Source organism: Ornithorhynchus anatinus, chromosome 18 (assembly GCF_004115215.2).
Source record: "Ornithorhynchus anatinus isolate Pmale09 chromosome 18, mOrnAna1.pri.v4, whole genome shotgun sequence".
Lineage (NCBI taxonomy): Eukaryota > Metazoa > Chordata > Mammalia > Monotremata > Ornithorhynchidae > Ornithorhynchus > Ornithorhynchus anatinus.
This window is the reverse complement of record NC_041745.1, coordinates 14,373,865-14,386,657: the sequence shown is the minus strand read 5'-3', so window position 1 is coordinate 14,386,657 and position 12,793 is coordinate 14,373,865. Positions and strand designations below refer to the sequence as shown.

General features: G+C 48.9%; 1 protein-coding gene across 4 annotated transcripts in view; it reads left to right on the top strand.

Moving 5' to 3' along the window:
• HERC2 (HECT and RLD domain containing E3 ubiquitin protein ligase 2) overlaps nt 1-12,793 on the top strand; it is a 217,205-nt gene that overhangs the window by 7,658 nt on the left and 196,754 nt on the right. For all 4 annotated transcript variants that reach the window (XM_029083305.1, XM_029083306.1, XM_029083302.2 and 1 more), the window contains exons 3-4: nt 6,142-6,256; nt 8,041-8,178. In XM_029083305.1, the coding sequence (XP_028939138.1) occupies nt 6,142-6,256; nt 8,041-8,178 (253 nt within the window). The remainder of the gene's footprint in view (nt 1-6,141; nt 6,257-8,040; nt 8,179-12,793) is intronic.

Below are 12,793 nucleotides of genomic sequence, written 5' to 3'. Positions count from 1 at the left end.
ATGGTATTTGTTGAACTCTTACTGTGTGCCTGGCAGTTTGCTAAGATAGATAGAAGCAAATTGTGTTGAACACAGTCCCTGTCACACGTGGGGCTCACAGTCTCAACCCCATTTTGCGGATGAGGTAACTGAGGCCCAGAGAAGTGAGGTGACTTGCCCAAGGTCACACAGCAGACCAGTGTCGGGATTAGAACCCACGACCTTCTGTCTCCCAGGCCCGTGCTCTATCCACTTGGCTCAGCGCCTTCTGTTATATTGCCTGTGATATACGGGTCTCGTTATCTTGCTCTGTTGTATTCTCCCAAGCGCTTAGTACAGTGCTCTGCACACAGTAAGCACGCGATAAATATGTTTGAGAAGATACCAATGACTGACTGTTAGTTTCTGTGTAAGGGTTAGACAGATGTTCTGTTGATGCCGGCTGTGTGACTGTGGGCAAGTCACTTCACATCTCTGGGCCTCAGTGACCTCATATGTAAAATGTGGATGAAAACTGTGAGCCCCACGTGGGACAACCTGATCACCTTGTATCCCCCCCAGCGCTTAGAACAGTGCTTTGCACATTGTGAGTGCTTAACAAAGACCATCATTATTATTATGCCAATTAATGATCTGAATCACTTGGATATTTCACCTCTTGACTTTTCTCTGTAGATTTTTCACTTTTTGACATTTCTCTGTACATATTTCCCTTCTTGACGTTTCTCTGTTCATTTCACCAACAGTTTATACTTTCAAAACTTAGAGGGGAGAAGGGTCTGAGGGGGAAGGGGACGGCTCTTGTTCAGCCTGTTGAAATCACATTTGCAAGGGTGACCTTTGAAGTTCATCCCGGATGACCGGAATCAAATGAGGAAGGCTGACCCGCCTGGGGGCAGGATGCAGTCTCTGAATAGTCTTTTTGCGGTAGAAGCCCGCTTTTTTTTCCCAAGTTGCCAAAGTGGAGAGAAATGTAGAGACTTTCAAAGTGTGGAATTGAATGTTTGCCTTTTCGTTCCACTCTTTCTCTGTAATATCTTCTGGAGGGTGAAGTGTGCCATTGAAATGTCAGCCAAGGCTCACTTGAGGGAGCCGAAAAAGAGATGTTGCTGAGCACGGGCCTTTCTCTGACACCACTCCTGCTAAGGAACACTAAGCATCTTCGCTAGGCTGAAGCCTTACGTAGTCTGGTCGGAATTCTCTGGGAAGAGATGGGGTCTCAAGGAATCAGCGTCCTGTCACTGAGTCAGGTAGAAGTCAAAGGGTTAATTCCCATTGGCTCTCTGACCCCTTAAATCAGGATTTCGTAGGACTCCCAGGTTGCCTGCCCATGGCTCCCGTGACTCCAGAACAGGAGGGCCCGAGTGCTTTTCGTTGCTCCGTGTTGGACCGGCAGTGGGTCCACCCGGGCCCCCTTCCTCAGCGGGGGCACTGACACCGACTCCCCTCCACTTCCAGAGGGGATAGGCGGTGCGGTGCGTCCCCGAGAAGGAGCCCCATGAGGTCGATGTGGATCGGTGGAACAGCTGGGGCTCTTGGGTGGGGGCGAGAGAACATTTGTGCCGTTGAAAACTCATTTGTCCTGTCCTCAACACGAAGCGCGTGGCACCCCGCCATTTGGCCGGCACCCCGCCCGTTTGGCTCTCACCCAGATGGCAGCTCGGTACCGCCTGGAGCGTTCCATTTTTCCATCTGAGCGGCCGGCTTTTCAGCTCCGGCTGCTCGGGCCCTCGCCAGCCTGGGTAAAACCGTGGCATCCGTCAGAAGCTGCTAGGGGAGGAATTCGAGGGAAGGGGTCGGCTCAAGCAACCGAAGCCGAAGTGACTTGCTGCATTATTTTCAGCGTCACTCCAACGTGATCGCGAGATCCGCTGTCATCTGCCCCCAGTTCTGGGCTAGATGCAACGTTGTCAGTTCGGACACAGTCCCTGCCCCACCTGGGCCTCGCCGTCTAATATCCCCATTTTACAGATGAGGAACCTAAAGGCCAGAGACTTTCGCTTACCCTCTCTGCCTCTCCTACTCAAGGTCACCCAGCGGGCCAGAGGCAGAGCTGGGACTTGAACCTCCAGGTCGTACCGCTCCCAGCCGTGGTCCTTTCCACTGAGCCACACCGAGTTATGATAGGGGGCCAAACTGAACCTTTCATCCTCCATCCCAACTTTCCCAGCACTGTTAACGGGAACACCACCCTCCCCGTCTCGCAAGCCTTTGGTGTCATCCCTGACTCAAGCCCCACATATTCAGTCGGTCATCAGAACCTGCCGGTTCTCTCCTCACAGCGCTACAGTCCACCCCTTCCTCTCCGGCCAACTGCCGTCATGCTGGTCCAGGTATTTGTCATAACCCACCACGACTCCCACGTCAGCCTCCTTGCCGACCTCCCTGCCTCCGGCCTCTCTTTTACTGTGCTGTCCGTAGCATTTTTCTAAGGCCTTGCTTTTCATGACTTTCCACCCAAACCTCCCCAGTGGCTGCTCAGCCATCTCCACTTCAAGTCGAAACTCCTGACCGTCAAGGTGCTCGGTCAGCTCTCCCGCCACACCCCAGCCTGCGCGTTTTGCTCTTCTGGGTCCAGACCGCTTGCTGTGTCTCGCTCTCATCTCGTGGTCACACTCTCGCTCTTGCCTGGAGCTCCCTCCTTCTTCACATCTGACAGACACCACGCTTTCCACTGTCTAAGCCCTACTAGAAGTACGTCTCCTCCAGGAAGCCTTCCCTGCCTAATCCCCCGCCTCCCCACCCTATTTCTCCCCATTCTGCTCTGTCTACACAATCGAGTCCTCATTCCCTAAGCAATGAGTAATAAGTCTCCTCCGCCCGCAGCACTTATATACAGATCTTTACACCGCGTTTCTTTCTCTTACCTGAACTGTATTACAGTGTATGTTTCCTCCACTGGGTTCTAAGCTTCTTGAGGGCAGGGATCGTGTCTAACTGCTGTAGTCTCTGAAGCATTTAGTATCGTGTCCTCCCACAGTAAGTGTGTAATAAGCCCTATTGACTGACTGACTGAAGGATGGATGATGGAGGAGAGCCTTGAAACCAACTGTGAGGTGATTTTGCTTGATGCAGAGGGAAGTGGGAAGCCATCTGAGGGGAGAGGTGAGATGAGCAAAGTTTCCAGAGAGCAATTTGGCAGTCAGTGACTCAGTAGTATCTATTTTGCCCTCACCCTTTGCGGAGCACTGTCCTGAGAGAAAGCAGTGTAACAGAGCTGCCCACGAGGATCTTTCAATCCGGAGGCAGTGGCATATAAAGTATATTGGAGTGGGGAGAGGCTGGAGGCGGAGACGTAAGTGACGAGGAAGCGGATACGGTAGTCCGGACGCTGGGACTAAGGGAGAAGAAGCATGGCCCAGTGGATGGAGCACGGGCCTGGGAGCCAGAAAGACCTGCATTCTAATCCTGGGGCTGTGACTTGTCTGCTGTGTGACCTTGGTCAAGTCACCCCACTTCTCTGGGCCCCAGGGACCTCATCCAGAAAATGCGGATTAAGACTGCGAGCCCCATGCCGAACAGGAACTGTGTCCAACCCAATTTGCTCGTGTCTGCCCCAGCGCTAAGTACAGCGCCTAGCACATCGTAGGCGCCTAACAAATATCGCAATTATTATTATTAGTCGTTAGGGTGGAGAGGAATGGGCACGTGTGAGAAATGCCATGTAGGGGAAGCAGCGTGGCTCAGTGGAAAGAGCCTGGGCTTCAGAGTCAGTGGCCATGGGTTTGACTCCCGACTCTGCCACTTGTCAGCTGTGTGACTGTGGGCAAGTCACTTCACTTCTCTGTGCCTCAGCTACCCCATCTGTAAAATGGGGATTAACTGTGAGCCTCACGTGGGACAACCTGATTCCCCTGTATCTACCCCAGCGCTTAGAACAGTGCTCTGCACATAGTAAACGCTTGACAAATACCAACATTATTATTAGTGAGAACTGGGAATAGCGTGAAAGAGGAATTTGACAGGTAGTGAGGAGTCAGAGATGACACAGAGATTGCTCGGTTTCTGGGACTGAGTGTTTGGTTACGTCAATGGGTAAATTGGGAGGGGAAGAGGGCTTCATATGGAGGATGAGTAGTTTCCTTTAGAACAGGTTAAGTTCGAGATACTTCCAAGCGAAGGTGTCCGGGAGGAAAGAGAAAATGCAGCCTCCTGTGTTAGAGAGGCGGGCTGGAGAGGTAAGACTGGGAAATGGCCGCGTAGAAGAAGTAGCTAAAGCCAGGTGAACAGGTGAGCTCGCCTAGAGAGTGGGGTTAGACCAGAAAGAACTGGGAACCCAGCACAGCGCCTCACTGGCCCAAATCTCATGTTTGGGCCAGCGAGGCGGAAGAGGAGCCAGCAAATAATAATAATAATGTTATTCATGCATTCAATAGTATTTATTGAGCCCTTACTATGTGCAGAGCACTGTACTAAGCGCTTGGAATGGACAGTTGGGCAACAGAGACATTCCCTGCCCATTGATGGGCTCACACTCTAATCGGGAGAGACAGATGGACAAAAACAAGACAACCTAATCACAATAAATAGAATCAAGGGAATGGACATCTCATTAACAAAACAAATAGGGTAATAAAAATATATACAAATGAGCACAGTGCTGAGGGGGAGAGGGGAAGGAGCAGAGGGAAAGGAGGGGAAATGTTAGTATTTGTTAAGCACTTACTAAGTGCAGAGCACTGTTCTGAGCACTGGGGGAGATACAGGGAGATCAGGTTGTCCCACGTGAGGCTCACAGTCTTCATCCCCATTTTGCAGATGAGGTCACTGAGGCCTAGAGAGGTGAAGTGACTTGCCTACACGGCTGCCAGGTGGCAGAGCCGGGCTTCAAACCCATGATCTCTGACTCCCCAGCCCGGGCTCTTTCCACTGACCCACGCTGCTTCTCTACTTCCAAGCACATAATACAGTGCCCTGCACATAGTAAACGCTCAAGAAATACTATTGAATGAATGAATTTGCTCCCTTTATTCACCCCTCCCTCGGCTCCACAGGACTTAGGTACGTTTCTGTAGTTTATATTAATGTTTGTCTCCCCCTCCAGACTCTAACCGACTGTGTTTTATTGACCTCTCCCAGTCCACTTTAAGCGCTCAATAAATACAGTTGATCGATTAACCTTTTATTGTGATACCTCTCTCTTGAAGCCAGGGGCAACTCATGGCCTTCAAGCGCAGCGCCCACTTTGGGGGGAGGGAGCTTTTCATGTCCCGTCCACCATCCCCACCCCGGACTTGGTCCTGTGAGGGCGACACCCTTAGTTTCGCCCTCCCAGTTTTTTAGGCAGGAGGTGACTGGTCCTTTGTACTAGAAGGGAGTTAGATGTCGGAGTGGTGGTGCCGCTCCTTGTCATCTGCCAGCAGGACGCGGCCCCACCTAGCCTGGGGACCAGTAGGGTGGCCATCGTCCTCACCAGCTGGCAGGGAGAGCTGGCGCTGCTCTTTCCCCCCGTCCCTCAGACCCCGTGTCAGCAGCAACGGGGCCGATTTGGGGCAGGAAAAGGGCCCATCCCCTCTGGGCACAAAACCTAGAGTTATGGCAGTGCAGGAGGAGGAGGAGGGGAGAGATGAGTGACACAACAGGTGTCGTGTATTACAACCCTCCCAGATACCATCGCTCTTCAGATGCAGAGAACCCGGGCTGCAGTCATTCATTTTCTTTTTGCCTTCTCGCTCTCATTTAGTCCTCCCAATCTCTTACCCCTTACTCTGCTCATTTCATTTCATGTGGGTCTGCTGTCCTAAAAGGTCGCCATTCCTACCTTTGAACCCTCCCCTGCACATCTCTGAATCCAAAGGCCAAGATGGTCAAAACAGTTCTTCCCTAAAGTCTGCTTGTGTACTGAATTGATTCGATTAGTGGTATTTATTAGGCATTTACCATGTGTGGAATATTTCAAAAGTTGCAGTGTGAGGTTAAAAGTTTCAAAAAGATTATAGCCGTCAAGCATCAGAAATAGAAAGAAAGGGTAGCGAGTTAGAGGAGTTTAGTTATTTCTTGAATGTTTTCCTGAATAACTTTGGCTTTTGGTTCACATTAGCATTCTGGGGCCAATGAACATCTTCAGGAAGTAAAAATGGTTTGATTAAAAAAAAAAGCTTAATTGAGAGTGCATAGATAAAAATTGATTTCTGAATATTTTTTTTTATTTGTCTTTGTCAGCTCGCTTTCACAAGAGATGGACTCTGTGGCCTGTGGAATGAGATGGTCAAAGATGGAGAAATCGTATACACTGGTGCAGAATTAGCACAAAACGGAGAACCGCCTCCTAGGAAAGGTAGGGGCCCGAGGGTTTACCCCATCCTGCTTTTGTACAGACTCAGCCGTTCTGGTGGTATTGTTTTTTAAAATTGTGAAATAGAATGTCTAGAGTTTTATATTTTCAGGGTGAGCGTGAAAGAGTTAACTCCCTTAGAGCCTTTTTCTCTCTAATACGTGTTTCCCCATAATGTTTATCAGTGCAGATTTTGATAGTCGATATTTTTGCCCTTAAATGTCTGGAAGGGTATACATTCTTCATTAGATTAAGAACCATTCATTTATTTTCCCGGTGTGGCCGTGTAGAGAAAAACCAAAATTTGTTTTTTCTCCTGGCCTAGTGGAAATACTGTGGGGCTGGAGGTCAGGTTACCTTCGAGAGGGGCTGTTTCTGTGGAGTGAAGGGGATGGGAGGGGATCTAGGAGGGAATTTGAGGAGAGAAAGTGGAAACAGTGGGTATAACCAACTCTCTCTCAAGAGATTTTTTAGAGAAATGATAGGAGAAAGATGGCGGGGGGGACCTGGAGGGAGCCTTGGGATTGAGAGTGGGTTTTTGTAGGATAGGGGAGACATAAGTATGTTTGAAAGCAGTGGGGAAGCAGCTGTGCCAAGCACTGTACTGAGTGCTAGAATAAATATAATCAGGTTGGACCCAGTCGCTGTTCCTCCTCCTGAGGCTGTCAGGCTTAAGTGGGAGCGAGAACGAGGTATTGAATCTCCACTTTACAGGTGAGGAAACTGAGGTCCAGAGAAGTTCAGGTCACCCAGCAGAGCTCAGATTAGAACCCAGGCCCCTGCTCTTTGCCCTGGGTCTCGCTTCCTCTTATAGGATGCCCGTTTTCATTGTCTTGTAGCGTCCTGATATTCAGTGACGGTTTTTTTTCCCTAGTAAAAGTCCTTTTTCTGTTTGTTTTTCACCTCAAGCTTACAGCTCACCAATTGCGGTCCACTGGTAAGATGAGTTTAGTTTGTGTAAAAGGGAGGCGGTGTTTAGGGACAGGTTTTCTGGTTTTCTTGCCCGTTTGGAAACGGGCACGCCGACCTCTTCGGTCTTCAGGGCAGGTTTATTTTTTAACTATGTCTACAAAGTATCTACCGTCAGTAAGATTTTCACTTTCGTTGTATTTCATTATCGGAGATGATTTGCACTGCTGCTTCTGTCAGAGAAGCAGCGTGGCTCAGTGGACAGAGCTCGGGCCTGGGAGTCAGAGGTCATGGGTTCAAATCCCGAGTCCGCCGCTTGTCAGCTGTGTGACTTTGGGCCAGTCACTTAACTTCTCTGTGCCTCAGTTACCTCATCTGTAAAATGGGGATCAAGACTCTGAGCCCCAGCGCTCAGAACAAATACCAGCATCATCGTCATCATTGTACCCTCCTGTACTTTCCCTCTCGAGTCTTTGTGAGACTCTTTGGGTTGGTTGCCGTCTCTGGCCATGGATTACAGATTTTGTTTCAGAGAATCACAGTCCCTCAGAATAGGGATATTCCAGTCTCTTAAGGATGTTATGGTTAAAAAGCTTATGTTATCTAGAGGCAGAAGAGATGCATTCGCTGTATCTGAGAGCTTGGCCGTATTTATGTCCTCTCCTTGTGGGAGCAGGGAACATGTCATCCAACTTTAGTCTCCCAAGTGCTTAGCACAGTAAGTGCTCATTAAGTTCCATTGATTGAACGATTATTTTGGTCATATTTCTTTGCTTTTCCCCCAAGGGGCACATGGGGATCTGTTACTCCATTTTCCATTTCTGCGCGAGGCTGGGTTCAGAAAAGTAATCTTAATGAGTCCCTTCGCCCCTTCCCAGACGACAGCACCGATTGCCCAAGTGGAACGAAGAAAGAAGATCCGAATGACAAAGAGAAGAAGGAGGAAGAGGAGATCCCTGTGCCTACATACCGCGCCAAATCCATCGTGGAGAGTTGGGTCTGGGGCAAACAACCAGGTATTGTGAACTCTCGGGATTCCCGTGCGGTTCGAGTTGGATTCAGCTTCCCGTGGTCTCGGGTTCTGGTGGCACCATATTCTTCCAAGAATTGGATAAACTTTATTTCCCAAGGATTTAGCACTCCCCCTGAACTCTTCTAGCTTTGTAAAGTGGCTCCACCTGGCCCGACTTGTCTGCAGGCGGCCCAAGGCGGTTCCGGTGGAACTTCTTCTTCCACTGTCAGGTTTGCTGCCTGGCATGGCTTTTTGAGTAATCTCCAGTGGCGCTTCGGATGTTCAAGTTTAGAACTGTTCGATGGAACTATTTAAGCAGGGATTGTGCCGACTAATTCTATTGTGCCCTTCTAAGTGCGAAAGACAGTGCACTGCACACGGTAAATGCGTAACAGATACCCTCAGTTGTTTGAATGTGCTTGTCTGTAGACTGTAAACTCACTGTGGGCAGGGAACGCTTCCGTTTATTGCACACAGTAAGCACTCAAGAAGTGTGATCGACTGACCAGCGGCCTGTTTAATAAATATTCAATTTGAAATATTTTGTGACAAATGACTTAATATTGTAGATTGTCTTCCTTCTCCCTTCTCCCCAGAAATCACTCCGTCTTTTGTAAATACGGACTTCCTTATGCCCAAGAAATTAACAGAAGGACCATTTTTACAGAAATATAAAATAGAGGCTGAAGTATTTGTGCTGCTTATAGTGTGAAGATGTGTCTCAGTCCCAGATCATTGAGGCAGCTTGCTTCCTTGGTAGGGAGGCACATTCAACCTATTTTATATTTTTGAATGTTGCCCCCTTTTGTTTATGGTGATGGATAATAATAATGGGGTGTTTGTTAAGCGTCTACTATGTGCCAGGCGCTGGGGTTGATGCAAGATATTCAGGTCGGACACAGTCCCTGTCCCTTCTGTCGGAGGAGGGGGGAGAACAGGTAGTGAATCCAATTTGTCCCAGTTTTAGCAGCAAGTTCCTGAGGGATTTCATTTTCGCATGCCGGGCCTAGGGTTCGTATTCTGATTATTTTAAGCTCCTTATTTCTTAATTTTTACCTTTTAATTTGTCTCATTCCTCTTAAGCACCAGATGCTCGTTAATTATAATAATCGTAATATTGATGGTGTTTGTTAAGTGCTGACTGTGTGCCAAGCGCTGTTCTCAACGCTGGGGTAGATAGAAAGTAATGAGGTTGTCCCTCGTGGGGCTCACGGGCTACATCCCCATTTTCCCGATGAGGTGACTGAGGCCCAGAGGAAGCTAAGTGATCTGCCCAAAGTCACACAGCTGGTAAGTGGTGGAGCCGGGATTCGAACCCACGAGGATGGTTTGATGGGAGGTGGTAGAAGCAGCAGAGAAGCAGCGTGGCTCAGTGGAAAGAGCCCGGGCCTGGGAGTCAGGGGTCACGGGTTCTATTCCCGGCGCCGCCACCTGTCAGCTGGGTGACTTGGGGCAAGTCACCTCACTTCTCGGAGCCTCGTCTGGAAAATGGGGATTCAGAGTGTGAGCCCCACGTGGGACAACCTGATTGCCCCGTATCCACCCCAGCGCTTAGAACCGTGCTCGGCACCTAGTGAGCGCTTAACAAATACCAACACTGCTATTAGCAGCAGCCCTCACTGAAAAATTGCTGGAGTAGAGTAGACTCCTGAAAATCCCACACCTCTAGCTTCCCTCCCCCTCCCACCAGCATCCCGTATGCTTTTCGGGGGGGGGGTGGGCCTTAGGAGGTAGTCGGCCAGCAGCGGAAACTAAGGCAGCTACCTGCCGGACCACAGGGCTGTGACATGGCGCCATTTTGCCGCAGTCATCTGCCTACATTCTGTAACGTGCCGCCTTTTTTTGCCCTCCCGTTCGCTTGTTGCACCCTGGTTACAGGTGGGAGCCTGATCAGCAGCGAGGACAGAGGGTGAGTGGCCCAGTGTGAGCCACTGGGGCCAGAATCCATTCCCTCTGATGGATTCTAGGTCCTGAGGCTCATCCACGGTTTCTGATGGAAGAGTTGATCAGGTGGATTTTCTAGGCAGTGATTTCTGGAAATAAATTAAGCCGAGGGACAATAAGCGGAGATGTTACTTGTAAAATCACCCTAATTCCGGATGGATTCTTGTGCGGGGGGGAAAAATTGGGTCGAACTTTACCCTGCACCTTTGTGTGTTGAAGGGAAGCCCATCAGGTGGTGTATTGTGGATGGTGTATGTGAAACTCTCAATCCTTTTTACGTATCCTGGGGTATATACTGGTAAAGTAATTACAGTGTGAAAATGAGATTTCTGGGCCTCTTGTTAGGGGTGGAAGTTTGGATGCTTTAGACTCTTACTTCTATTTCAGTATCCTGAGGCCTATTCTGGTAAAGTAATTATAATGTGAAAACGGCATTTCTGGGCCCCTTGTTACGAGGCGGGTGGAAGTTAGGTGATTTTTGGTTTATCTGTTTTTGGTTATGCCAGGACCGGCCACTTCTCCGAATGAAAGAGTGTGTATTGTGCGTAGGGGAATGGAGCTGGAGTTTGTGAGAAATTCAAAAAATGTCTTCTTCCCCCCCCCCCCCCCCCCGAAGTATGCCAGTAAATGGTGTTTTCTCCCACGGGATAGAATTAGCGCATTGTTAAATTGTTTCTTTGGCTGAGTGTGATTCTGGGCTATGAAATATCCCTTTAAAAGTATATTTCGGGCATATAAATCTCTCTCTAGAAGAAGTATTTTTTGAAATCCTGGAGACGTTACTGGAGAATAATCCTTTGTATAGAGTACAGCACTGGAGTTAAGGCTGCTTTGAACCGGGCGGTATTTTAAAGGAATTCTTTCAGCAAGATTTAAATCAGGTGGCTTTCTTATATGAGAACTTTTCACTCTTTCATCCTGTACATCTGGAGCCGGTAACCTCGCTTTGCAGAAGCACTGAAGAAAATGAAACCTTTGGGCATTTGGTTTACAAAGAACCACAAAGTGTACGCCTTCTGTGCGACATAGGATGTCATCACATCGCAATGTTAATGGCACAAAGCGATGACATCAGTGTTTTGAGAAGGGCACGGGCCTGGGAGTCAGAGGATGAGGGTTAATACCCCGGCTCTTCCCGTTGCCTGCAGTGGGACGCCCAGGCCTGTGCGCTTTCCACCAGGCCACGCTGCTTCATCTAATTCCATGGCTCTGCCTAGATACTGACAGTTACGTTTTTTTCTCCCCCAGATGATATCTTCTGTATGACTGTCGTAGTCTCCTGAAAATATCAAAAGCAGTGAAACTTTAAAAAGCGAAACATGGAGGATAGCATGTACCACATTCAAGCACTGGGTACTGACCAGAGCACCGTCCTCGACCCAGCTCTGTCATTCCGCCCGTTATATTCAGTCTCTAGAATCCTACCTGCGTCTCCAGTGAAATTGCCCCCATGTTAATTCCAAGCGTTTATCATTTCCAGTCATTCTGTCGGGCCAGCGCAGACACATGGTATAGCTAGAAGTGTTGACAGCTACGATATGGCAGCTAAAACCAGTGCAAGATGGATGCGCGGTAATTAGCCCTTACATGCTTTCTAGGGTCTGAACAGTCTGTAAGAAGAAGAGGCAGCCGTAGATGCTATTTGCAGGAAGGGTCTTTTGACCAAAATTCAGAAAAATGGGCTGGAAGTAAGATTTCTCGCATTTGTAATTATCCACAGGTTGTAATTCTTGAATTAGCGTAAACTAATACATACTTCGAGGGCTGTAATAGCATGCCGACAGAAAGTATTTCTGGTTTCCTTTCCCCAAAGGGAAAATGGGGCAAGTTATACATTCTGTCAGTCGTGTTTATCGAGCGCTTACCGTGCGCTAAGCACTGTGGGAGAGTACCATATAACAACAGGGCCTCTTCCAGTCCACACTGAGCTGACAGACTTAATATAAATACTAAATAGTTAAATTGTAGATATACGCAGAAATACATATGTGCTGTGGGGATGGGAGGGAGGACGAATGAAGGAGCAAGTAAGAGCGGTGCAGAAGGGAGTGGCAGAAGAGGAGAGGAGGGTTTGGGGAAGGCTTCTGGGAGGAGAGGTCCCTTCAAGAAGGTTTTGAAGTGGGAGAGAGCAATTACTTTCTAATCCCCGTTCCGCCAGCCGTCAGCTTTGTGACTCTGGGCAAGTCACTTCACTTCTCGGGTCCTCAGTTCGCTCATCTGTAAAATGGGGGTGAAGGCTGCGAGCCTCACGTTGGGACAGCCTGATTACCTTGTATCTACCGTGGCGCTTAGAACCGTGCTCGGCACTTAGTAAGCGCTTAACAAATACCAACATTATTATCATTATTATTATACGGTATATCTCACGTCGTGCCCGAGCCGCAGCAGACCCAAAGAGCCACTTTGGGATGCTTTGTAAATGTAGTCTGGGTGTAAATAAGCTGCAACAGCATAGACAGTCGCTGCCTTAGGCCCAAAGACCTAGCTCAGTGTATATTTAAAATAAACCTCCATATGTGGAAGGAGGGTTGGAGGAAGATAATGTTTTTTCAGAATGAGAAGTAATGGAGGAAGCGTATCGTGGAGATGCGGGAGAGAGGGTGGGGAGAGGGACGTGTGGTGTTTGAGGGGTGGGATCAAGAGAGGGAACGTCGGGCGTCCCAGTGGGGCAGGGC